The 27,402-nt window shown below is 46.2% G+C and overlaps 1 protein-coding gene across 2 annotated transcripts; it reads left to right on the top strand.

Annotated features, from left to right (window-relative positions):
* Positions 1–1,566: 1,566 nt before the first annotated feature.
* On the top strand, positions 1,567–27,402 carry LOC110493360 (ADP-ribosylation factor-binding protein GGA3). Of its 2 annotated transcripts, XM_036942216.1 has the most exons (17): positions 1,567–1,843; positions 3,617–3,701; positions 5,395–5,470; positions 11,010–11,108; positions 13,324–13,447; positions 15,399–15,499; positions 15,611–15,691; positions 15,800–15,937; positions 16,540–16,621; positions 21,022–21,144; positions 22,021–22,275; positions 24,071–24,132; positions 24,539–24,660; positions 24,743–24,900; positions 25,280–25,449; positions 25,894–26,004; positions 26,734–27,402. In XM_036942216.1, exons 1-17 carry the CDS (start codon positions 1,798–1,800, stop codon positions 26,848–26,850), a joined length of 1,950 nt encoding a protein of 649 aa, XP_036798111.1. In that variant the 5' UTR covers positions 1,567–1,797; the 3' UTR covers positions 26,851–27,402. The 2 variants fall into 2 exon arrangements, with proteins under 2 accessions (XP_036798111.1, XP_036798112.1); XM_036942217.1 differs by lacking the exon at positions 22,021–22,275 and having other exon boundaries at positions 1,572–1,843.

Genomic DNA, 27,402 nt, shown 5'->3' with positions numbered 1-27,402 from the left:
ATAAAACAGTTTCTACTAATGATCTGTGCTCTTATGTCTTCAGTGGGAACTCTGTCCATTTTGGGGCGGCAGGTAGCCTAGTGGTTAGAGTGTAGGGGAGGCAGGTAGCCTAGTCGTTAGAGTGTAGGGGCGGCAGGTAGCCTAGTGGTTAGAGCATTGGGCCAGTAACCGAAATGGTTGCTAGATCGAATCCCAGAGCTGACAAGGTAAAAATCTGTCGTTCTGCCCCTGAACAAGGCCATTATTGTAAATAAGAATTTGTTCTTAACTGCCTTTACAACTGCCTTGTAAAGGTTAAAAATAAATGTAAAAAAAAAAGATAACTTTCATTCTATGTTAGGTTGGTGTGTTTTAATTTATAAAGCCCTTTTACAAAAAGTCTCACCGTAGCTAACCTGTTTACCACATCCGGTCTCAGGGATGGTTAACTCTGGAAACTCCTTTGGTCTCTACTGAGTTCGGTACATCAGCCTTTAGTCTTCTTGCACCTTATTTGCGGAACAATCTTCAAAATGTTGTTAAATCTTTGTTCTGGTGTCTCTAGGTCAATTCAGAAAGCTGATTGAGGACATTATTACTGATGAACGTGTTTGATCTGGTGTCTCTAGGTTCAGAAAGCTGATTGAGGACATTATTACTGATGAACGTGTTTGTTCTGGTGTCTCTAGGTTCAGAAAGCTGATTGAGGACATTATTACTGATGAACGTGTTTGTTCTGGTGTCTCTAGGTTCAGAAAGCTGATTGAGGACATTATTACTGATGAACGTGTTTGATCTGGTGTCTCTAGGTTCAGAAAGCTGATTGAGGACATTATTACTGATGAACGTGTTTGATCTGGTGTCTCTAGGTTCAGAAAGCTGATTGAGGACATTATTACTGATGAATCTGTTTGATCTGGTGTCTCTAGGTTCAGAAAGCTGATTGAGGACATTATTACTGATGAATCTGTTTGATCTGGTGTCTCTAGGTTCAGAAAGCTGATTGAGGACATTATTACTGATGAACGTGTTTGATCTGGTGTCTCTAGGTTCAGAAAGCTGATTGAGGACATTATTACTGATGAACGTGTTTGTTCTGGTGTCTCTAGGTTCAGAAAGCTGATTGAGGACATTATTACTGATGAACGTGTTTGTTCTGGTGTCTCTAGGTTCAGAAAGCTGATTGAGGACATTATTACTGATGAATGTGTTTGATCTGGTGTCTCTAGGTTCAGAAAGCTGATTGAGGACATTATTACTGATGAACGTGTTTGTTTTATGAGGTTATTCTTTCATCTTGTATTCGGGTATTTATATTGGTTTTCTGGAATTGATCTAATTCAAGGCTCATCTGTAAAAGAGACATTGGTCTCAGTATGACTCCCTGATCAAATAAAGGGTAAATAAAATAAATACATTTGTATTATTGCTCAAACTCATAAACCGCCAAGGAAAAGTTGTGACATCTTTTCAGAAACCTGCTGTGGAAAAAAATGTGTTTACGTTGCATAGCATAGGGACGTAGCTCAGCCGCGGAGAAGTTGTAATATAACTGGTATGCGACTCACATTCCAAATTACACCCTTTTCGTTTTATAGTGCACTATTTTTAACCGTAAGGATCTGGTTAAAGTGAGCGTACTAGGAATAGGGTACCATTTGGAACGTCTTAACTTCTGACTACGCACAACTCGAGTCACATGTCGCGGCTGTGAGCTGGTCTCTCTAGACGAGTTGACACTTCTTTCCGCCCGCTAAGAGGACGGTGTGAAGTTTTGAGAAGTCACGGAGTACCGGGGAGAAGGCGACAGCAAAGGCCATGGCGACCGGAGACAGTGGCGGAGAGAGCCTAGAGTCGTGGCTGAGTAAGTTAGATGACACGGGGAATTCGTTGTTTGTTTTTTTTCTTCAGAGAGTATGTTTAATGTATTTCCTTTATGGCAGTGCGATTATATATTTTTGTCGTTTGACAATAACTTGTCTTGTGGTTCGCATTTGGAAATGTTGCATCTTGAAGTTGTGCGTGACTGAAAGTGGAACCTTGCAGTGATGTCGCCAGTTTAATAAACAGGCTTTATGTCTCGTCATTTGTATGAGCGCGTGCAAATATGGCGAGCGATATTTTCATCTGCCGTAACTGTAGTCGAAACTGCCTTGTTGTCGCGCTGCATTGAAGTGGCGTTTTACATCTCATGTTTTCGTTGTAGCAAATTCCGCGGAGGGAATTACAGAATAAAACGTTACAAAGTTTGATTGTGAAGGGCATGTTTTATAATGTATTACCAATATGTTCATTTTTAAACGCAACAAAATAGCTCTGAAAGAACAGGAAGTATGAGAAAGAAAACATCTTATCAGCCAGTCATGCGCTCATCCAGATGTTTTTTTAAAATCTTCTCCTTTCCTCGACTAACCAACACCCAGTGGTGGAAAAAGTACCCAACTTCTCATACTTGAGTAAAAAGATACCTTTATAGTCCAAGTGAAAGTCACCCAGTAAAATTCCTACATGAGTAAAAGTATTTGGTTTTTTAAATATAAGTATCAAATGTAAATTCTAAAATATTCTTAAGTATCAAAAGTGAAAGTATAAATCATTTCAAATTCCTTATTTTAAAGCAAACCAGACGGGACCATGTTTTTATATATATATATATTTTACAATTTACAGATAGCCAGGGACACGCTCCAACACTCAAGACATAATTTACAAACGAAGCATGTGTTTAGTGAGTCCACCAGATCAGAGCCAGTAGGGATGACCAGTGATGTTCTCTGGTAAAGACCCCCCAAAAACGTCTTAAGTAGTAGTACTTTAAAGTACACCACTGCCTACACCCACTACACGGCAGAGTGAGCTTCCGGTTCTAGTTCAACGTTACAACATCGTCATTGTAGAATATACACTTGCAGGGACCTTCCTTTGATCAGACGTTTGTTTTTCTTCTTCTATATTTGGGTCACAGACCCATCTAATGCAAAACTAGGCTGATTGATCTCTCTTTCTCTCTCTCTCTCTCTTTTCTCTCTCTCTCTTTTCTTTCTTTCTCTCTCTCTTTTCTTTCTCTCTCTCTTTTCTCTCTCTCTCTCTCGCTCTCTCTCTTTCGCTCTCTCTCTCTCTTTTCTCTCTCTCTCTTTTCTTTCTCTCTCTCTCTCTTTTCTTTCTTTCTCTCTCTCTTTTCTTTCTCTCTCTCTTTTCTCTCTTTTCTCTTTTCTCTCTTTTATTTCTCTCTCTCTTTTCTATTTTCTCTCTCTCGCTCTCTCTCTCTTTTCTCTCTCTCTCTCTCGCTCTCTCTCTCTCTCTCTCTCTTTTCTCTTTTCTCTCTTTTATTTCTCTCTCTCTTTTCTATTTTCTCTCTCTCGCTCTCTCTCTCTTTTCTCTCTCTCTCTCTCTCTTCTTTCTCTTTTCTCTCCTCTCTCTTTTCTCTCCTCTCTCTTTTCTCTCCTCTCTCTTTTCTCTCTCCTCTCTCTTCTCTCTCCTCTCTCTTTTCTCTCTCCTCTCTCTTCTCTCTCCTCTCTCTTTTCTCTCTCCTCTCTCTTTTCTCTCTCTCTCTCTTTTCTCTCTCTTTTCTTTCTCTATCCCTCTCTTCTTTTTCTCTCCCTCTCTCTCTCTCTCTCTCTCTCTCTCTCTCTCTCAGACAAGGCCACAGACCCGTCTAACTCAGAAGACAGGTGGGACAGTATCCAGGGCTTCTATGACCAGGTCAACCAGGAGGCTGATGGGTGAGTAGACACTATGGCTGTCCCCCCCAGATTTCAGCTTATGACCAGGTCAACCAGGAGGCTGATGACCAGAACAACCTATTATCTATATAGGACACTACTTAAGGGCGCTGGTCAAAAGTAGACCTAGTGCACTAACAGAAGGAACCCAAATAGTACCGTTCCCTGTATAGAGCACTAGGGCCCACTACTTTGGCCCCTGGTCCAAAGTAGTGCACTATATAGGGAATAGGGTACCGTGTGGGAAGTAACCATGGACACAGCAGAGGCTAGACAAGATATTTCACATTTCAAAAAACAAGCCCTTTTCTTTTTTTTACACAGATAAGAAACGTTTCTTTCCAATAACCACAAAGTTGTTTTCACATTAGTTTGTCATCTAGATTACACACTGTCATTCTGAGGAACCACTTGTGTGTTGTGTTGGGACATCACTGAAAACCACTTCTCCCTTCTCTGTATTATCAGCAAAATAAAGTGTTAGATTAATAAGCGTTGTCTCCCTGGAGACATGAAGAACCATTGTATAGGAGTAGACTACAGGGATTCTAAATGCCCTCTGATTGTATAGCAGTAGACTACAGGGATTCTAAATGCCCTCTGATTGTTTAGCAGTAGGCTGCAGGGATTCTAAATGCCCTCTGATTGTATCGCAGTAGGCTACATGGATTCTAAATGCCCTCTGATTGTTTAGCAGTAGGCTACAGGGATTCTAAATGTCCTCTGATTGTATAGCAGTAGGCTACAGGGATTCTAAATGCCCTCTGATTGTATAGCAGTAGGCTACAGGGATTCTAAATGCCCTCTGATTGTATAGCAGTAGGCTACAGGGATTCTAAATGCCCTCTGATTGTATAGCAGTAGACTACAGGGATTCTAAATGCCCTCTGATTGTATAGCAGTAGACTACAGGGATTCTAAATGCCCTCTGATTGTAGAGCAGTAGACTACAGGGATTCTAAATGCCCTCTGATTGTATAGCAGTAGGCTACAGGGATTCTAAATGTCCTCTGATTGTATAGCAGTAGGCTACAGGGATTCTAAATGCCCTCTGATTGTATAGCAGTAGGCTACAGGGATTCTAAATGCCCTCTGATTGTATAGCAGTAGGCTACAGGGATTCTAAATGCCCTCTGATTGTATAGCAGTAGGCTACAGGGATTCTAAATGTCCTCTGATTGTATAGCAGTAGACTACAGGGATTCTAAATGCCCTCTGATTGTATAGCAGTAGACTACAGGGATTCTAAATGCCCTCTGATTGTATAGCAGTAGACTACAGGGATTCTAAATGCCCTCTGATTGTATAGCAGTAGACTACAGGGATTCTAAATGCCCTCTGATTGTATAGCAGTAGACTACAGGGATTCTAAATGCCCTCTGATTGTATAGCAGTAGGCTACAGGGATTCTAAACGCCCTCTGATTGTAGAGCAGTAGGCTACAGGGATTCTAAATGCCCTCTGATTGTATAGCAGTAGGCTACAGGGATTATAAATGCCCTCTGATTGTATAGCAGTAGACTACAGGGATTCTAAATGCCCTCTGATTGTATAGCAGTAGGCTACAGGGATTCTAAATGCCCTCTGATAGTTTTTTTTACCAGATATCTTTCATGTTGTATATAATGTAGTATTAGATAGTATTCGTTTTGAAAAACACTGCTAGTTTATAAATCTACTCTCCTATTCCCAGTCCTCAGGTTGCCACTCGTCTCCTGGCCCACAAGATCCAGTCTCCTCAGCAGAGAGAGGCTCTGCAGGCCCTCACAGTAAGATAACACACCATCATATTACTATACTATAGTAATAACTATACAATACTGTTGAAGATCCAGTCTCCTCAGCAGAGAGAGGCCCTTCAGGCCCTCACAGTAAGAGGTTGAAAGATATGAAGGAAATGCTTTGTGTGGCTTCTCTTGGTTCTTGTGGGTTCTGTCACGTGAAGGAGCGCCCAGGGTTTCACGCGGTGCTAGTTAGTGAAGAGAGAGAGAGAACTGGAACTAGGAGGGAGGGAGGGAGAGAGAGAACTGGAACTAGAGTAAAGAGAGAGAGAAATAACTGGAACTAGAGTAAAGAGAGAGAGAGAGAACTGAAACTAGAGTAAAGAGAGAGAGAGAGAGAGAGTGGCTAATATGGTTTAAGAGGACATAATGAGGGTCAACAGTTCACTTGGCTGGTAACAGGCTTGAAGAACAGGGTTTAAACAAATGAATCGAGCCTGGAGAATGACACGAGTGCGACTTTAATCTACTCACATGTAGCGCGGTAAGCAGTGTGGTCACTGTTCAGTCTACACACTGTCTGGGGCTGTCTGTTATGATCTGTTATTGATGTCACTTGTTAAATCCACTTCATCAGAGTAGGTGAAGGGGGGGGGGGCTTCATCAGAGTAGGTGAAGGGGGGGGCTTCATCAGAGTAGGTGAAGGGGGGGGCTTCATCAGAGTAGGTGAAGGGGGGGGGACTTCATCAGAGTAGGTGAAGGGGGGGGGCTTCATCAGAGTAGGTGAAGGGGGGGGGGCTTCATCAGAGTAGGTGAAGGGGGGGGCTTCATCAGAGTAGGTGAAGGGGGGGGCTTCATCAGAGTAGGTGAAGGGGGGGGCTTCATCAGAGTAGGTGAAGGGGGGGCTTCATCAGAGTAGGTGAAGGGGGGGGCTTCATCAGAGTAGGTGAAGGGGGGGGGCTACATCAGAGTAGGTGAAGGGGGGGCTTCATCAGAGTAGGTGAAGGGGGGGCCTTCATCAGAGTAGGTGAAGGGGGGGGCCTTCATCAGAGTAGGTGAAGGGGGGGGGGCCTTCATCAGAGTAGGTGAAGGGGGGGGCCTTCATCAGAGTAGGTGAAGGGGGGGGCTTCATCAGAGAAGGTGAAGGGGGGGGCTTCATCAGAGTAGATGAAGGGGGGGCTTCATCAGAGTAGGTGAAGGGGGGGGCTTCATCAGAGTAGGTGAAGGGGGGGGCTTCATCAGAGTAGGTGAAGGGGGGGCTTCATCAGAGTAGATGAAGGGGGGGCTTCATCAGAGTAGGTGAAGGGGGGGGCTTCATCAGAGTAGGTGAAGGGGGGGGGCTTCATCAGAGTAGATGAAGGGGGGGCTACATCAGAGTAGGTGAAGGGGGGGGGCTACATCAGAGTAGGTGAAGGGGGGGGGGCTTCATCAGAGTAGGTGAAGGGGGGGGGGCTTCATCAGAGTAGATGAAGGGGGGGCTTCATCAGAGTAGGTGAAGGGGGGGGCTACAACAGAGTAGGTGAAGGGGGGGGGGGACTTCATCAGAGTAGGTGAAGGGGGGGGGACTTCATCAGAGTAGGTGAAGGGGGGGGGGACTTCATCAGAGTAGGTGAAGGGGGGGGGCTTCATCAGAGTAGGTGAAGGGGGGGGGGGATTCATCAGAGTAGGTGAAGGGGGGGGGGGGGGGGGCTGCATCAGAGTAGGTGAAGGGGGGGATTCATCAGAGTAGGTGAAGGGGGGGGGGGCTGCATCAGAGTAAGTGAAGAGGGGGATTTTTTAGCCTACAATTTCCGGGCCCCCGCAGAAATCTAATTAACATTAATACAACAATCCCCATCAACATCTGTCTAAGTTAGAGATATCAGTTGTTTTTTTGTTGCATGGGCTGCTTCTCATTCCGCCAATATCGCCCTTCCACATCTGAGGTGAAAGGTGACAGAGTGGTGTTTATCAGACCAGGAGACGTCTGAGGTGAAAGGTGACAGAACTAGAGTGGTGTTTATCAGACCAGGAGACATCTGAGGTGAAAGGTGACAGAGTGGTGTTTGTCAGACCAGGAGACATCTGAGGTGAAAGGTGACAGAGCTAGAGTGGTGTTTATCAGACCAGTAGACGTCTGAGGTGAAAGGTGACAGAGTGGTGTTTGTCAGACCAGGAGACATCTGAGGTGAAAGGTGACAGAGTGGTGTTTGTCAGACCAGGAGACATCTGAGGTGAAAGGTGACAGAGTGGTGTTTGTCAGACCAGGAGACATCTGAGGTGAAAGGTGACAGAGCTAGAGTGGTGTTTATCAGACCAGGAGACGTCTGAGGTGAAAGGTGACAGAGTGGTGTTTATCAGACCAGTAGACGTCTGAGGTGAAAGGTGACAGAGTGGTGTTTGTCAGACCAGGAGACGTCTGAGGTGAAAGGTGACAGAGTGGTGTTTGTCAGACCAGGAGACATCTGAGGTGAAAGGTGACAGAGCTAGAGTGGTGTTTGTCAGACCAGGAGACGTCTGAGGTGAAAGGTGACAGAGCTAGAGCGTTGTTTATCAGACCAGGAGACATCTGAGGTGAAAGGTGACAGAGCTAGAGCGTTTATTTGTCAGACCAGGAGACGTCCCACAAATCAGTCTGCTCAGGAAAACGTCAGTAGCGTCTGAACGGTTTGGCCTGATCACCAGTATCATGACCATTCTATTGAAAGATGAGACTCTCGCGATGTCGTTGTCCGTTTTGCTCCAGGACGTCCACGAGACTCGTCTGAAGGTCCCCCTGTACCAGTTTAACTAATGAATGGAAGGATATATGGAGATAGTTTAGTGCCTGATGAAGGGGATACATACATGTTAAATACAAATATCCTGATCTTATGTCTCAGATACAGGACAGACACTTCAGAACAAACTGCCTTTAGATGTTTTGGGGAGATTATCTGTTGTTCCATGTGTTTCTATTGGCTAATAGCAGTAAGGACAATCTGTTGTTCCATGTGTTTCTATTGGCTAATGGCATTAAGGACAATCTGTTGTTCCATGTGTTTCTATTGGCTAATGGCATTAAGGACAATCTGTTGTTTAATGTGTTTCTAATGGCATTAAGGACAATCTGTTGTTTAATGTGTTTCTAATGGCTAATAGCAGTAAGGACAATCTGTTGTTCCATGTGTTTCTATTGGCTAATAGAATTAAGGACAATCTGTTGTTCCATGTGTTTCTATTGGCTAGTAGCAGTAAGGACAATCTGTTGTTTAATGTGTTTCTATTGGCTAATAGCAGTAAGGACAATCTGTTGTTCCATGTGTTTCTATTGGCTAATAGGATTAATCTCTAGCGTCGAGCAATCCCGTATCCGGGAGCGTAATCATAGCCTCAAGCTCATTACCATAACGCAACGTTAACTATTAATGAAAATCGCAAATGAAATGAAATAAATATATTCAAACACAAGCTTAGCCTTTTGTTAACAACACTGTCATCTCAGATTTTCAAAATATGCTTTTCAACCATAGCTACACAAGCATTTGTGTAAGAGTATTGATAGCCTAGCATAGCATTAAGCCTAGCATTCAGCAGGCAACATTTTCACAACAACAAGAAAAGCATTCAAATAAAATCATTTACTTTTGAAGAACTTCGGATGTTTTCAATGACGAGACTCTCAGTTAGATAACAAATGTTCATTTTTTTCCAAAAATATTATTTGTGTAGGAGAAATCGCTCCGTTTTGTTCATCATGTTTGGCTAAGAAAAAAATCTGAAAATGCAGTCACTACAACGCCAAACTTTTTACCAAATTAACTCCATAATATCGACAGAAACATGGCAAACGTTGTTTAGAATCAATCCTCAAGGTGTTTTTCACATATCTATTCGATGATAAATCATTTGTGGCAGTTGGGTTTCTCCTCGGAAGCAAACAGAAAAATACACGCAGCTGGAGATTACGCAATAATTGCGACGGAGGACACCAAGCGAGCACCTGGTAGATGTAGTGTAAAATGGTCAATCTTCCAATGATATGCCTACAAATACGTCACAATACTGTCGACACTATGGGGAAACGACAGAAAGTCTAAGCTCATTCCTGGCGCATTCACAGCCATATAAGGAGACATTGGAACACAGCGCCTTCAAAATCTGGGGCACTTCCTGTATGAAATTTCATCTTGGTTTCGCCTGTAGCATCAGTTCTGTGGCACTCACAGACAATATCTTTGCAGTTTTGGAAACGTCAGAGTGTTTTCTTTCCAAAGCTGTCAATTATATGCATAGTCGAGCATCTTTTCGTGACAAAATATCGCGCCTAAAATGGGAACGTTTTTTTATTCAATGATGAAATACCGCCCCCAGAGTTCCAATTAAGGACAATCTGTTGTTCCATGTGTTTCTATTGGCTAATAGCAGTAAGGACAATCTGTTGTTCCATGTGTTTCTATTGGCTTATAGCAGTAAGGACAATCTGTTGTTCCATGTGTTTCTATTGGCTAATAGCAGTAAGGACAATCTGTTGTTCCATGTGTTTCTATTGGCTAATAGCAGTAAGGACAATCTGTTGTTCCATGTGTTTCTATTGGCTAATAGCAGTAAGGACAATCTGTTGTTCCATGTGTTTCTATTGGCTAATAGCAGTAAGGACAATCTGTTGTTCCATGTGTTTCTATTGGCTAATAGCAGTAAGGACAATCTGTTGTTCCATGTAATGAATCTGTTATTCAATGCATTTCTTTTGGCTAATAGCAGTAATGCCAAATTCAATGTTTCTTCCTATACATTATTTATATATATATATATATATCTTTGATACCTTAAGGGATCTTAAAATTCCTTAAAATCAGATAACTAAGGGATCCTTGGTATGACCATCACAAAACAATTTCATGTGTCAGCATGTGGTGACACAGTCCTTTGTTACGTACCAAATGCACCCTATTCCCTATATAGTGCACTACTTTTGACCAGAGCCCTATTCCCTATATAGTGCACTACTTTAGACCAGAGACCTATTCCCTATATAGTGCACTACTTTGGACCAGAGCCCTATTCCCTATATAGTGCACTACTTTAGACCAGAGCCCTATTCCCTATATAGTGCACTACTTTAGACCAGAGCCCTATTCCCTATATAGTGCACTACTTTAGACCAGAGCCCTATTCCCTATATAGTGCACTACTTTAGACCAGAGCCCTATTCCCTATATAGTACACTACTATAGACCAGAGCCCTATTCCCTATATAGTGCACTACTGTTGACCAGAGCCCTATTCCCTATATAGTGCACTACTTTTGACCAGAGCCCTATTCCCTATATAGTCCACTACTTTTGACCAGAGCCGGAAAAGGGTGACATTTGGGACCAAGGCATTGTTGATGTTTAGGGCTGTGTGTGTGGGGTCATGTGATGCCTGTTGATGGTTAACTAAGGTTGTTGATTCTAAACTGTATTTCCTGTGCTGTGTCTGGGGTAAGATCCTAAAGGGATCTGTTCCACTAGTTTCATTCACTTCCATTCACTGGGAGGGAAAAGGTTTTCCATTTGGGCTCCTAGACAGTGTAGATACACTTCCTGTAGAACCTATAGAATTCTGACATCACTGTTTCCCACAGGTTCTAGAAGCCTGCATGAACAACTGTGGCAAGAGGTTCCACAGTGAGGCGGCAAAGTTCCGCTTCCTCAATGAACTCATCAAAGTCCTGTCTCCAAAGGTATGAATGACCCCAACGGTTTTGTAAGGAATGTGTCTGTGGTCATCCCAAATGGAAGCCTATTGGGAAGCCTATTAGGCTGGGTTACTGTAGAGCTCTGTGTGGTTTAGGCTGGGTTACTGTAGACCTCTGTGTGGTTTAGGCTGGGTTACTGTAGAGCTCTGTGTGGTTTAGGCTGGGTTACTGTAGCGCTCTGTGTGGTTTAGGATGGGTTACTGTAGTTTAGGCTTGGTTACTGTAGTTTAGGCTTGGTTACTGTAGATTAGGCTTGGTTACTGTAGAGCTCTGTGTGGTTTAGGCTGGGTTACTGTATATTAGGCTGGGTTACTGTAGACCTCTGTGTGGTTTAGGCTGGGTTACTGTAGTTTAGGCTGGGTTACTGTAGACCTCTGTGTGGTTTAGGCTGGGTTACTGTAGAGCTCTGTGTGGTTTAGGCTGGGTTACTGTAGTTTAGGCTGGGTTACTGTAGAGCTCTGTGTGGTTTAGGCTGGGTTACTGTAGAGCTCTGTGTGGTTTAGGCTGGGTTACTGTAGAGCTCTGTGTGGTTTAGGCTGGGTTACTGTAGAGCTCTGTGTGGTTTAGGATGGGTTACTGTAGTTTAGGCTTGGTTACTGTAGATTAGGCTTGGTTACTGTAGAGCTCTGTGGTTTAGGCTGGGTTACTGTAGAGCTCTGTGTGGTTTAGGCTGGGTTACTGTAGTTTAGGCTGGGTTACTGTAGATTAGGCTTGGTTACTGTAGATTAGGCTTGGTTACTGTAGAGCTCTGTGGTTTAGGCTGGGTTACTGTAGAGCTCTGTGTGGTTTAGGCTGGGTTACTGTAGAGCTCTGTGTGGTTTAGGCTGGGTTACTGTAGAGCTCTGTGTGGTTTAGGCTGGGTTACTGTAGAGCTCTGTGTGGTTTAGGCTGGGTTACTGTAGAGCTCTGTGTGGTTTAGGATGGGTTACTGTAGTTTAGGATGGGTTACTGTAGTTTAGGCTGGGTTACTGTAGTTTAGGCTGGGTTACTGTAGAGCTCTGTGTGGTTTAGGCTGGGTTACTGTAGAGCTCTGTGTGGTTTAGGATGGGTTACTGTAGTTTAGGATGGGTTACTGTAGTTTAGGCTGGGTTACTGTAGATTAGGCTGGGTTACTGTAGAGCTCTGTGTGGTTTAGACTGGGTTACTGTAGTTTAGGCTGGGTTACTGTAGTTTAGGCTGGGTTACTGTAGTTTTGGCTGGGTTACTGTAGTTTAGGCTGGGTTACTGTAGTTTAGACTGGGTTACTGTAGTTTAGGCTGGGTTACTGTAGTTTAGGCTGGGTTACTGTAGAGCTCTGTGTGGTTTAGGCTGGGTTACTGTAGTTTAGGCTGGGTTACTGTAGTTTAGGTTGGGTTACTGTAGAGCTCTGTGTGGTTTAGGCTGGGTTACTGTAGTTTAGGCTGGGTTACTGTAGTTTAGGCTGGGTTACTGTAGAGCTCTGTGTGGTTTAGGCTGGGTTACTGTAGAGCTCTGTGTGGTTTAGGCTGGGTTACTGTAGACCTCTGTGTGGTTTAGACTGGGTTACTGTAGTTTAGGCTGGGTTACTGTAGTTTAGGCTGGGTTACTGTAGTTTAGGCTGGGTTACTGTAGTTTAGGCTGGGTTACTGTAGTTTAGGCTGGGTTACTGTAGTTTAGGCTGGGTTACTGTAGTTTAGGCTGGGTTACTGTAGTTTAGGCTGGGTTACTGTAGAGCTCTGTGTGGTTTAGACTGGGTTACTGTAGTTTAGGCTGGGTTACTGTAGTTTAGGCTGGGTTACTGTAGTTTAGGCTGGGTTACTGTAGTTTAGGCTGGGTTACTGTAGTTTAGGCTGGGTTACTGTAGTTTAGGCTGGGTTACTGTAGTTTAGGCTGGGTTACTGTAGTTTAGGCTGGGTTACTGTAGTTTAGGCTGGGTTACCGTAGTTTAGGCTGGGTTACTGTAGTTTAGGCTGGGTTACTGTAGAGCTCTGTGTGGTTTAGGCTGGGTTACTGTAGAGCTCTGTGTGACTGCTGCTGAAGTATAAATAGCTTTAGAAAATACATGTGATTGATTGATTGATCTGCAGTTCCTGGGTCAGTGGCGTGGTGCGGAGGTGAAGCTGAAACTGTGTGTGTGTGTGTGTGTGTGTGTGTGTGTGTCGGAAAAGATCACGTCGTTATTTGAAGTGGTAGTTGAGTGTAGCTGTTATGTTGGCTGATGTGTGTGTGTGTGTGTTAACAGTTCCTGGGTCAGTGGAGTGGTGCGGAGGTGAAGCTGAGGGTGACGGAGGTTCTGTACAGCTGGACTTTGTGGCTCAAAGAAGAACCCAAGATTCAGGAGGCCTACCGCATGCTGAAGAAACAAGGTCCATTACAACACCTCAGAGCCTCAGAACCGCTACTCAGAACCGCTATACCTCAGAACTCTAGCACCTTAGAACCAGGAGACCTATCACTCAGGAAACGAGGTCTGTTACCGCTCAGAACCATTATACCTTAGAACCAGGAGGCCTATCGCTCAGGAAACGAGGTCTGTTACCGCTCAGAACCATTATACCTTAGAACCAGGAGGCCTATCGCTCAGGAAACGAGGTCTGTTACCGCTCAGAACCATTATACCTTAGAACTAAGAGGCCTATCGCTCAGGAAACGAGGTCTGTTACCGCTCAGAACCATTACACCTTAGAACCAGGAGGCCTATCGCTCAGGAAACGAGGTCTGTTACCGCTCAGAACCATTACACCTTAGAACCAGGAGGCCTATCGCTCAGGAAACGAGGTCTGTTACCGCTCAGAACCATTATACCTTAGAACCAGGAGGCCTATCGCTCAGGAAACGAGGTCTGTTACCGCTCAGAACCATTATACCTTAGAACTCTAGCACCTTAGAACCAGGAGGCCTATCACTCAGGAAACGAGGTCTGTTACCGCTCAGAACCATTATACCTTAGAACCAGGAGGCCTATCGCTCAGGAAACGAGGTCTGTTACCGCTCAGAACCACTATACCTCAGAACTCTAGCACCTTAGAACCAGGAAGCCTATCACTCAGGAAACAAGGTCTGTTACCGCTCAGAACCATTATACCGTAGAACCAGGAGGCCTATCGCTCAGGAAACGAGGTCTGTTACCGCTCAGAACCATTATACCTTAGAACCAGGAGGCCTATCACTCAGGAAACAAGGTCTGTTACCGCTCAGAACTATTATACCTTAGAACAAGGAGGCCTATCACTCAGGAAACAAGGTCTGTTACCGCTCAGAACCATTATACCTTAGAACTCTAGCACCTTAGAACCAGGATGCCTATCGCTCAGGAAACGAGGTCTGTTACTGCTCAGAACCATTACACCTTAGAACCAGGAGGCCTATCGCTCAGGAAACGAGGTCTGTTACCGCTCAGAACCATTACACCTTAGAACCAGGAGGCCTATCGCTCAGGAAACGAGGTCTGTTACCGCTCAGAAACATTATACCTTAGAACCAGGAGGCCTATCACTCAGGAAACGAGGTCTGTTACCGCTCAGAACCATTACACCTTAGAACCAGGAGGCCTATCGCTCAGGAAACAAGGTCTGTTACCGCTCAGAACCATTATACCTTAGAACCAGGAGGCCTATCACTCAGGAAACGAGGTCTGTTACCGCTCAGAACCATTACACCTTAGAACCAGGAGGCCTATCACTCAGGAAACGAGGTCTGTTACCGCTCAGAACCATTATACCTTAGAACCAGGAGGCCTATCACTCAGGAAACGAGGTCTGTTACCGCTCAGAACCATTACACCTTAGAACTCTAGCACCTTAGAACCAGGAGGCCTATCACTCAGGAAACGAGGTCTGTTACCGCTCAGAACCATTATACCTTAGAACTCTAGCACCTTAGAACCAGGAGGCCTATCACTCAGGAAACGAGGTCTGTTACCGCTCAGAACCATTACACCTTAGAACCAGGAGGCCTATCGCTCAGGAAACGAGGTCTGTTACCGCTCAGAACCATTACACCTTAGAACCAGGAGGCCTATCACTCAGGAAACGAGGTCTGTTACCGCTCAGAACCATTATACCTTAGAACCAGGAGGCCCATCACTCAGGAAACGAGGTCTGTTACCGCTCAGAACCATTATACCGCAGAACTCTAGCACCCTAGAACTGTTACAGCTTAGTTACAGGAGGCATGTTTTAAAAAAAAAACAAGGTCCATTATGATACAGAACCGTTACAACATGTGGGCCCAGGTCAAAGGTCGGGCTCTGTAAAGAGAATCAGGTGGCGGTTTGGGGAAACAACCACTCATTGTCTCTCCGTGTCTGTTCTTCAGGCCTTGTGAAGAAGGACCCTAAACTCCCAGACACCATTGTGATGCCTCCTCCCTCACAGAGAGCTGAGGACTCTGTGTTCAACCAGGAGGACAAGGCCAAGGTTTGTGTGTGTGCGTGTGCGTGTGTGTGTGTGCGTGCGTGTGTGTGTGTGTGCCTTTTTTAGTTGATCTTCTTGTCCTATCTCTCTTAATGTGTGTTTGTGTGTTTCCAGTTGTTAGCCACACTCCTGAAGAGCAGTAGTCCTGAAGATCTGCAGACAGCCAACAGACTGATCAAGAACACCATCAAAGAAGTGAGACCGTGTGCGTGTGCATGTTGGTGTGTGCGTCTGTCTGTCTGTCTGTCTGTCTGTCTGTCTGTCTGTGTTGGTGATGGTTGACTGCTGTATTGTTGTCTGTAGGAGCAGCAGAAAGCAGAGCTTGTATCTAGACGTGTCTCTACCCTGGAGGAGGTCGCTAGCAGAACCAGACAGCTGAGAGAGTTACTACAGCAACACGGTCTCACCGGGCCCTCCACACACCACACTGACCACCTGAAGGTATGGGGCTGTTTCTCTCTGTGCGTCTACTAAACAGATACCGTGTGTGCTGTACACAGACGGTACTAACACATGACTTTTATTTTTATTTTTATTTCACCTTTATTTAACCAGGTAGGCTAGTTGAGAACATCTTTATTTAACCAGGTAGGCTAGTTGAGAACACCTTTATTTAACCAGGTAGGCTAGTTGAGAACAAGTTCTCATTTGCAACTGCGACCTGGCCAAGATAAGGCATAGCAGTGTGAACAGACAACACAGAGTTACACATGGAGTAAACAATTAACAAGTCAATAACACAGTAGAAAAAAGGGGAGTCTATATATACATTGTGTGCAAAAGGCATGAGAAGGTAGGCAAATAATTACAATTATGCAGATTAACACTGGAGTGATAAATGATCAGATGGTTATGTAAAGGTAGAGATAGAGATATTGGTGTGCAAAAGAGCAGAAAAATAAATAAATAAAAACAGTATGGGGATGAGGTAGGTGAAAATGGGTGGGCTATTTACCAATAGACTATGTACAGCTGCAGCGATCGGTTAGCTGCTCAGATAGCAGTGTATCCTGCTCAGACTGTGTATCCTGTCCTTCCTGTAGGCCCTCTACGAGAGCTGTGATAGGCTCAGACCCAACCTTTTCCGATTGGCCAGCGACACTGTCGACGATGACGAAGCTTTAGGTAATTTATCTACGTTTATTATTTAGTCTCTATGTATCCAGATCTACGTTGATCATTTAGTCTCTATGTATCCAGATCATCGTTGGTCATTTAGTCTTTATGTATCCAGATCTACGTTGGTCATTTAGTCTCTATGTATCCAGATCTACGTTGGTCATTTAGTCTCTATGTTTCCGGATCTACGTTGATCATTTAGTCTCTATGTATCCAGATCTACGTTGATCATTTAGTCTCTATGTATCCAGATCTACGTTGGTCATTTAGTCTCTATGTATCCAGATCATCTGGGATCTATTCACACAACTGAACGTGTCATATTAGCAAAGATGATTCCTCAGTAAAACTCTGAATCAATAATCACCATTACTATTCTGAGTGCCGGAGCGTTCTGTCTTATCAATCAATTGGTCAGAGATATTTTATAAAGACATTTTTACATCAGCAGTTGTCACAAAGTTCTTCACAGATATTCTGCCTAAAACCCCAAAGAGTAAGCAATGCTGTAGCATGGAAAAACTCCCTAGAAAGGCAAGAACCTAGGAAGAAACCTAGAGAGGAACCAGGCTCTGGGGGGTGGCATGTCTTCTGGCTGTACCAGGTAGAGAGGAACCAGGCTCTGGGGGGTGGCCAGTCTTCTGGCTGTACCAGGTAGAGAGGAACAGGCTCTGGGGGGTAGCCAGTCTTCTGGCTGTACCAGGTAGAGGGGAACAGGCTCTGGGGGGTGGCCAGTCTTCTGGCTGTACCAGGTAGAGAGGAACCAGGCTCTGGGGGGTGGCCAGTCTTCTGGCTGTAGCGGGTAGAGAGGAACCAGGCTCTGGGGGGAGGCCAGTCTTCTGGCTGTACCAGGTAGAGAGGAACCAGGCTCTGTGGGGTGGCCAGTCTTCTGGCTGTACCAGGTAGAGAGGAACCAGGCTCTGTGGGGTGGCCAGTCTTCTGGCTGTACCAGGTAGAGAGGAACCAGGCTCTGGGGGGTAGCCAGTCTTCTGGCTGTACCAGGTAGAGAGGAACCAGGCTCTGTGGGGTGGCCAGTCTTCTGGCTGTACCAGGTAGAGAGGAACCAGGCTCTGTGGGGTGGCCAGTCTTCTGGCTGTACCAGGTAGAGGGGAACCAGGCTCTGTGGGGTGGCCAGTCTTCTGGCTGTACCAGGTAGAGAGGAACCAGGCTCTGTGGGGTGGCCAGTCTTCTGGCTGTAGCGGGTAGAGAGGAACCAGGCTCTGGGGGGAGGCCAGTCTTCTGGTTGTACCAGGTAGAGAGGAACCAGGCTCTGTGGGGTGGCCAGTCTTCTGGCTGTACCAGGTAGAGAGGAACCAGGCTCTGTGGGGTGGCCAGTCTTCTGGCTGTAGCGGGTAGAGAGGAACCAGGCTCTGGGGGGAGGCCAGTCTTCTGGTTGTACCAGGTAGAGAGGAACCAGGCTCTGTGGGGTGGCCAGTCTTCTGGCTGTAGCGGGTAGAGAGGAACCAGGCTCTGGGGGGAGGCCAGTCTTCTGGTTGTACCAGGTAGAGAGGAACCAGGCTCTGTGGGGTGGCCAGTCTTCTGGCTGTACCAGGTAGAGAGGAACCAGGCTCTGTGGGGTGGCCAGTCTTCTGGCTGTACCAGGTAGAGAGGAACCAGGCTCTGGGGGGAGGCCAGTCTTCTGGTTGTACCAGGTAGAGAGGAACCAGGCTCTGTGGGGTGGCCAGTCTTCTGGCTGTACCAGGTAGAGAGGAACCAGGCTCTGTGGGGTGGCCAGTCTTCTGGCTGTACCAGGTAGAGAGGAACCAGGCTCTGTGGGGTGGCCAGTCTTCTGGCTGTACCAGGTAGAGAGGAACCAGGCTCTGTGGGGTGGCCAGTCTTCTGGTTGTACCAGGTAGAGAGGAACCAGGCTCTGTGGGGTGGCCAGTCTTCTGGCTGTACCAGGTAGAGAGGAACCAGGCTCTGTGGGGTGGCCAGTCTTCTGGCTGTACCAGGTAGAGAGGAACCAGGCTCTGTGGGGTGGCCAGTCTTCTGGTTGTACCAGGTAGAGAGGAACCAGGCTCTGTGGGGTGGCCAGTCTTCTGGCTGTACCAGGTAGAGAGGAACCAGGCTCTGGGGGGAGGCCAGTCTTCTGGCTGTACCAGGTAGAGAGGAACCAGGCTCTGTGGGGAGGCCAGTCTTCTGGCTGTACCAGGTAGAGAGGAACCAGGCTCTGTGGGGTGGCCAGTCTTCTGGCTGTACCAGGTAGAGAGGAACCAGGCTCTGTGGGGTGGCCAGTCTTCTGGCTGTACCAGGTAGAGAGGAACCAGGCTCTGTGGGGTGGCCAGTCTTCTGGCTGTACCAGGTAGAGAGGAACCAGGCTCTGTGGGGAGGCCAGTCTTCTGGCTGTACCAGGTAGAGAGGAAACAGGCTCTGGGGGGAGGCCAGTCTTCTGGCTGTACCAGGTAGAGAGGAACCAGGCTCTGTGGGGAGGCCAGTCTTCTGGCTGTACCAGGTAGAGAGGAACCAGGCTCTGTGGGGTGGCCAGTCTTCTGGCTGTACCAGGTAGAGAGGAACCAGGCTCTGTGGGGTGGCCAGTCTTCTGGCTGTACCAGGTAGAGAGGAACCAGGCTCTGTGGGGTGGCCAGTCTTCTGGCTGTACCAGGTAGAGAGGAACCAGGCTCTGTGGGGAGGCCAGTCTTCTGGCTGTACCAGGTAGAGAGGAAACAGGCTCTGGGGGGAGGCCAGTCTTCTGGCTGTACCAGGTAGAGAGGAACCAGGCTCTGGGGGGTGGCCAGTCTTCTGGCTGTACCAGGTAGAGAGGAACCAGGCTCTGGGGGGAGGCCAGTCTTCTGGCTGTACCAGGTAGAGAGGAACCAGGCTCTGGGGGGAGGCCAGTCTTCTGGCTGTACCAGGTAGAGAGGAACCAGGCTCTGGGGGGAGGCCAGTCTTCTGGCTGTACCAGGTAGAGAGGAACCAGGCTCTGGGGGGTGGCCAGTCTTCTGGCTGTACCGTACCGTGAAGATTTAATATGTTTTAGTCCTTCTCTTCACGTCTAACTGCTAGCTGGGTTACTGACCCAATGCTCTAACTGCTAGCTGGGTTACTGACCCAATGCTCTAACTGCTAGCTAGGCTACTGACCCAATGCTCTAACTGCTAGCTGGGTTACTGACCCAATGCTCTAACTGCTAGCTGGGTTACTGACCCAATGCTCTAACTGCTAGCTGGGTTACTGACCCAATGCTCTAACTGCTAGCTAGACTACTGACCCAATGCTCTAACTGCTAGCTGGGTTACTGACCCAATGCTCTAACTGCTAGCTAGACTACTGACCCAATGCTCTAACTGCTAGCTGGGTTACTGACCCAATGCTCTAACTGCTAGCTAGACTACTGACCCAATGCTCTAACTGCTAGCTGGGTTACTGACCCAATGCTCTAACTGCTAGCTAGACTACTGACCCAATGCTCTAACTGCTAGCTGGGTTACTGACCCAATGCTCTAACTGCTAGCTAGACTACTGACCCAATGCTCTAACTGCTAGCTGGGTTACTGACCCAATGCTCTAACTGCTAGCTAGACTACTGACCCAATGCTCTAACTGCTAGCTGGGTTACTGACCCAATGCTCTAACTGCTAGCTAGACTACTGACCCAATGCTCTAACTGCTAGCTGGGTTACTGACCCAATGCTCTAACTGCTAGCTAGACTACTGACCCAATGCTCTAACTGCTAGCTGGGTTACTGACCCAATGCTCTAACTGCTAGCTAGACTACTGACCCAATGCTCTAACTGCTAGCTGGGTTACTGACCCAATGCTCTAACTGCTAGCTAGACTACTGACCCAATGCTCTAACTGCTAGCTAGGCTACTGACCCAATGCTCTAACTGCTAGCTAGGCTACTGACCCAATGCTCTAACTGCTAGCTAGGCTACTGACCCAATGCTCTAACTGCTAGCTAGGCTACTGAACCAATGCTCTAACTGCTAGCTAGACTACTGACCCAATGCTCTAACTGCTAGTTGGGCTACTGACCCAATGCTCTAACTGCTAGCGAGGCTACTGACCCAATGCTCTAACTGCTAGCTAGGCTACTGACCCAATGCTCTAACTGCTAGCTAGGCTACTGACCCAATGCTCTAACTGCTAGCTAGGCTACTGACCCAATGATCTAACTGCTAGCTAGACTACTGACCCAATGCTTTAACTGCTAGCTAGACTACTGACCCAATGCTCCAAGTGCTAGCTAGACTACTGACCCAATGCTCTAACTGCTAGCTAGACTACTGACCCAATGCTCTAAGTGCTAGCTAGACTACTGACCCAATGCTCTAACTGCTAGCTAGGCTACCTGCTGGTTACTGACCCAATGCTCTAACTGCTAGCTAGTTTACCTGCTGCCCTATTTATTGTATTTTATGTTCTGTTCATTCTTGTCTTCCATGTTGTGTTCCTTCCATTCCAGCTCAGATCCTGCGGGCCAATGATGAGCTGACCCTGGTGGTCAACATGTATAAAGACATGATGGGTGGGAGAGAGAGCAACAGGATGAGAGGAGGAGGTGGTGGAGAGCGCTCCATAAACAACGGTACATCTGTCTAGCTCCTCTCTACACCACTCATACATTGTGGTTTTTGTCTGTCAAGGTCTACTAACAGGGTGTGTTGTCTTGTGTTTGTTCCTCCCCCCTCCAAGGTTTTCCATTAGGCAGAGAACCTTGTGTGTGTTGTAGTGGAGTTTCAGTCTGAATGTCTCTGTGTTGTCATGTCAGTGGAGTGTTGTCTCTATCCCTAGGACAGAGTACCTACCTGTGTATTCTAGTGTTCTGTTCTAGTGTTGTCTCTATCCCTAGGACAGAGTATCTACCTGTGTATTCTAGTGTTCTGTTCTAGTGTTGTCTCTATCCCTAGGACAGAGTACCTACCTGTGTGTTCTAGTGTTCTGTTCTAGTGTTGTCTCTATCCCTAGGACAGAGTACCTACCTGTGTTTTATACTGTTCTGTGTTCTGTTCTAGTGTTGTTTCTATCCCTAGGACAGAGAACCTACCTGTGTGTTCTAGTGTTCTGTGTTCTGTTCTAGTGTTGTCTCTATCCCTAGGACAGAGAACCTACCTGTGTGTTCTGTGTTCTGTTCTAGTGTTGTCTCTATCCCTAGGACAGAGTACCTACCTGTGTATTCTAGTGTTCTGTTCTAGTGTTGTCTCTATCCCTAGGACAGAGTACCTACCTGTGTTTTCTACTGTTCTGTGTTCTGTTCTAGTGTTGTTTCTATCCCTAGGACAGAGAACCTACCTGTGTGTTCTAGTGTTCTGTGTTCTGTTCTAGTGTTGTCTCTATCCCTAGGACAGAGTACCTACCTGTGTGTTCTAGTGTTCTGTGTTCTGTTGTAGTGTGACATCATAGAGGACGTGTTGTTTCAGTGTGAATCTCAGTGGTTGTATTTTCATATAGTCTCCATCCCCAGGTCCCAGCAGCCCCAGAGAGATAAAGAGTTACCATCTAATAGACCTGTCAGCCCTGGACTCTCCACAGACACATAGACCACCTTCTAAAGACATGTCTTCCTCCGTCTCACCTCCCCACCACGTCTCCTCCTTCCTATCCTCCTCCTCTACCCCCCAGCCTCGGCTTGGCACCCCTCCTCCCTCCTCTTCCTCTCCTCCCTCCTGTCAACGGCTCAACAGTACTCCCCTATCTCTAATCGATCTGGACGCGACAGGTTCGTACAGGTTCTGTTTCTTTAGAACGTCCCCCCCCCCCCCCCCCCCCCCACACACACTTTTCATGTGGATGTTTCTGCTGTGATGTCTTCATGATCCAGATCTGTTGTGAAACAGTATTCTCTTCCTGTATCTGGACTGTAGTGGTGTTTGTGTTGACGTGTTCATGATGAGGTTCTGTGTCTAATGTTAACAGGGATACAGTGGGGCAAAAAAGTATTTAGTCAGCCACCAATTGTGCAAGTTCTCCCACTTAAAAAGATGAGAGAGGCCTGTAGTTTTCATCATAGGTACACTTCAACTATGACAGGCAAAATGAGAAAAAAAATCCAGAAAATCAATTTTTTTATGAATTTATTTGCAAATTATGGTGGAAAAAAGTATTTGGTCACCTACAAACAAGCAATATTTCTGGCTCTCACAAACCTTTAACTTCTTCTTTAAGAGGCTCCTCTGTCCTCCACTCGTTACCTGTATTAATGGCACCTGTTTGAAGTTGTTATCAGTATAAAGACACCTGTCCACAACCTCAAACAGTCACACTCCAAACTCCACTATGGCCAAGACCAAAGAGCTGTCAAAGGACACCAGAAACAAAATTGTAGACCTGCACCAGGCTGGGAAGACTGAATCTGCAATAGGTAAGCAGCTTGGTTTGAAGAAATCAACTGTGGGAGCAATTATTAGGAAATGGAAGACATACAAGACCACTGATAATATCCCTCGATCTGGGGCGCCACGCAAGATCTCACCCCGTGGGGTCAAAAATTATCACAAGAACGGTGAGCAAAAATCCCAGAACCACACGGGGGGACCTAGTGAATGACCTGCAGAGAGCTGGGACCAAAGTAACAAAGCCTACCATCAGTAACACACTACGCTGCCAGGGACTCAAATCCTGCAGTGCCAGACGTGTCCCCCTGCTTAAGCCAGTACATGTCCAGGCCCGTCTGAAGTTTGCTAGAGAGCATTTGGATGATCCAGAAGAAGATTGGGAGAATGTCATATGGTCAGATGAAAAAACTCAACTCGCCGTGTTTGGAGGACAAAGAATGCTGAGTTGCATCCAAAGAACACCATACCTACTGTGAAGCATGGGGGTGGAAACATCATGCTTTGGGGCTGTTTTTCTGCAAAGGGACCAGGACGACTGATCCTTGTAAAGGAAAGAATGAATGGGGCCATGTATCGTGAGATTTTGAGTGAAAACCTCCTTCCATCAGCAAGGGCATTGAAGATGAAACGTGTCTGGGTCTTTCAGCATGACAATGATCCCAAACACACCACGCGGGCAACGAAGGAGTGGCTTCGTAAGAAGCATTTCAAGGTCCTGGAGTGGCCTAGCCAGTCTCCAGATCTCAACCCCATAGAAAATCTTTGGAGGGAGTTGAAAGTCCGTGTTGCCCAGCAACAGCCCCAAAACATCACTGCTCTAGAGGAGATCTGCATGGAGGAATGAGCCAAAATGCCAGCAACAGTGTGTGAAAACCTTGTGAAGACTTACAGAAAACGTTTGACCTCTGTCATTGCCAACAAAGGGTATATAACAAAGTATTGAGATAAACTTTTGTTATTGACCAAATACTTATTTTCCACCATAATTTGCAAATAAATTCATTAAAAATCCTACAATGTGATTTTCTGGATTTCTTTTTCTCATTTTGTCTGTCATAGTTGAAGTGTACCTATGATGAAAATTACAGGCCTCTCTCATCTTTGTAAGTGGGAGAACTTGCACAATTGGTGGCTGACTAAATACTTTTTTGCCCCACTGTACGTGTGTTCTTTATTCAGGGCTGGATAAACCAGCATCGTCTCAAAGCCAGAGCAGCACGTACTACCATGAACTCCTCCAGGTACCAGTTACCTCTGGGTGCGCCCTAAATGGCTCCCTATTCCCTCTGTAGTGCACTACTTTTGACCAGAATGGCTCACTATTCCCTACATAGTGCACTAGATTTGACCAGAATGGCTCCCTATTCCCTACATAGTACACTAGATTTGACCAGAATGGCACCCTTTTCCCTACATAGTGCACTACTTTTGACCAGAATGGCTCCCTATTCCCTACATAGTACACTAGATTTGACCAGAATGACACCCTATTCCCTACATAGTGCACTACTTTTGACCAGAATGGCACCCTATTCCCTACATAGTGCACTACTTTTGACCAGGGCCCATGGGGTTCACAACAACACCAGATCATATTTACACTGATTTGTTCCTCTTCAACACAGATGCCTATTCTCCTTATTTCAGATGAGAGGAGGAGAGGAGAACACAGGGAGAGACCATTCCCTGACCACGTGGGGGTGTGGAGGGAGAGACCACCCACTGGTGGCCCGGGGTTGCGGCAGTGGCTCGTCAAATGGAACAGACTGGTGAGGGATGGATGGATGGATTGAGAAAGAGAGCGAGAGACATAGTTACCGTGACGATTCAATCTCTTCTTCTTCCTATCAGGGCGTGCCTTCAGAATCGTCCAATTGTGATGTCAGGATCACCATCAAACTCACAGAGTCAGCCAATGACCGAGTCAGGATCTCCAGTGAAATCAGAGAGTTTCAATCTCCCAGAATCCTTAGCAGAGATCCACGTCCCACTGGAATCCATTAAACCAAGTAAGGTTGCGTCCTAAAATGGCACCCTATTCCCTATAGAGTGCACTGTTTTTAACCAGAGGTAACTGATAAAAGGGAACCATTTGGAACACAGCCCTAGTTTTTGTCCTTTTCTTAAGATCTTTTAAACTCAGTAATACACAGAATAGGGCTATGTCCCAAATTGCATCCTAATTCCTTTATAGTGCACTTCTCTTGACCAGAGCCCTATGGGTGCACTATATAAGGAGCCATTTTGGATGCACACTAGGAGTTGGTGTTGTCACTACAGTTGTCTGTAGTCATTCATGTTAATGGAGACCTCTGGTCTTTTCTATTTCAAGTCATCTGTTCTCTGTTGGCACGTCTGAGGTGTTCATTTCCTGAATGTCTCCGATAGGTCGATTGGAGCCAATCACAGTGTACGACCAGAATGGCGTCCATGTTTCCCTCCATTTTGCCAAAGACCCGCCCCCGGGACACCCTAACGTTGCTGTGGTTATCGTCTCCACGGTGAACACCTCCGCACTTCCTGTTAAAGACATCCTGTTTCAGGCTGCCGTTCCCAAGGTAACAGACAAACGCCCAAATATGGACAAGACATTTTTAAACCCCTACATTTTCTAACTTTAAACAATCTCTCTCCTTGTCTAATGAATCCTTTGTTTCCATCAATGACTGGTTGACTGATTGAATGACTGACTGTCAGAGTTCCCACGGGTCCTTGAATTTGAGGGAATTGGGCCTGGAAAGTCCTTGAATTTGAGGGAATTGGGCCTGGAAAGTCCTTGAATTTGAGGGAATTGGGCCTGGAAAGTCCTTGAAAAGTCCTTGAATTTGATGTTTAATTAAGAAGGTGTGGGAACCCTGGACTGATTGATTTGATGGACTGATTGATTCATTGATTGAGTCATTGATCTTACTGAATGACTGTCTGGTTGACTGAATGACTGGCTGACTGAATGACTGGCTGGCTCACTGGCTAGCCGACTGATCTCCCTGTCTGTCCTCCAGACCATGACAGTGAAGCTCCAGCCGTCTTCAGGGAATGACCTCCCCTCCTACAACCCTCTGCTGCCCCCTGCTGCCCTCTCACAGATACTGCTCCTCTCCAACCCACACAGGGTGAGTCTACTGCTCAACCTGACACACTGGAAACACACTGTTTTGTTACCGTCAGACCTGTGACTTGGCCGGCATTCATTCATAAGGCTCATCATCAACAAGTGAACTTCATTGTCAACAATGTGTCTTTTAAAGGCAGTCTCCCTGACGTTCGTATTGAGGGTAAAAGCTGTGGATGCTATCTCAAGAGTTTATTAACTGTTAATGTCAAGTGCCGTGGCTTGTTGACAATGTGCCTTTGATGGAATGGTGGTGATTTGTGTGTTATCTCCCTCCAGCGTCTGTTATCTCCCTCTAGCGTCAGTGTGTTTGATAGAATGGTGATGGTTTGTGTGTTATCTCCCTCCCAACGTCAGGTGTGTTTGATAGAATGGTGATGGTTTGTGTGTTATCTCCCTCCAGCGTCTGTTATCTCCCTCCAGCGTCTGTTATCTCCCTCTAGCGTCAGTGTGTTTGATAGAATAGTGATGGTTTGTGTGTTATCTCCCTCCAGCGTCTGTTATCTCCCTCCCAGCGTCAGGTGTGTTTGATTAGAATGGTGATGGTTTGTGTGTTATCTCCCTCCAGCGTCTGTTATCTCCCTCCAGCGTCTGTTATCTCCCTCTAGCGTCAGTGTGTTTGATAGAATAGTGATGGTTTGTGTGTTATCTCCCTCCAGCGTCTGTTATCTCCCTCTAGCGTCAGTGTGTTTGATAGAATAGTGATGGTTTGTGTATTATCTCCCTCCAGCATAAGGTACGTCTGCGCTACAAGCTGACCCTGGTCCACGGTGATGGAGAGCAGAGCCTCAGTGAGATGGGAGAGGTGGAGGACTTCCCTGACTGGGTCTCCTGGATGGGCCTCTGATCTGAGAGAACCCTGCATTGAATTCTTGAACCTGACAGAGAGAGAGACATTCTAGAACCTGACAGATAAATATTCTGGTACCTGATAGAGAAAGGTTCTGCAGCATAATGTGGAACCTTCTGCGATTGCTGCCTTGACCGCCATGATGTCATGTAGTTGGTCATATGATCTGTGATTCGTGTGTATTTACTTTTGATATGCGGTCATCCTTGGAGGTTCTTAAAAACTGATATTTATTTAGTATTTGAAGTAGGCTCTGGGAGACCACTCTAGTGTTAGGTGTGGGTGTGTCCATTTGTGTGTTCTTGTGTTTGTCTGATTGACCCGGCTTTGTCAACTCGGTGCCAAATGACCCACCTGGGTTACGTTTCTCCACCTTTTTATACCAAACTAGACCAGGTGAACCAGGTGCCTCTGCTACTGACCTGTTGTTCACCTGGCTCCTGTGTGAGTTGCTTGTTGTGTTTTTGTTCATCGTCTGATTGATTGATTGATGCCTCAGATACGACACTCTGAAATCTGTGATCAATAAAACATAGAATGCTGTTCTTA

Source organism: Oncorhynchus mykiss, chromosome 13 (genome assembly GCF_013265735.2).
Source record: "Oncorhynchus mykiss isolate Arlee chromosome 13, USDA_OmykA_1.1, whole genome shotgun sequence".
Classification (NCBI taxonomy): domain Eukaryota; kingdom Metazoa; phylum Chordata; class Actinopteri; order Salmoniformes; family Salmonidae; genus Oncorhynchus; species Oncorhynchus mykiss.
The sequence above is the reverse complement of the archived record's forward strand: the minus strand, read 5'-3'. Positions and strand labels throughout refer to the sequence as shown.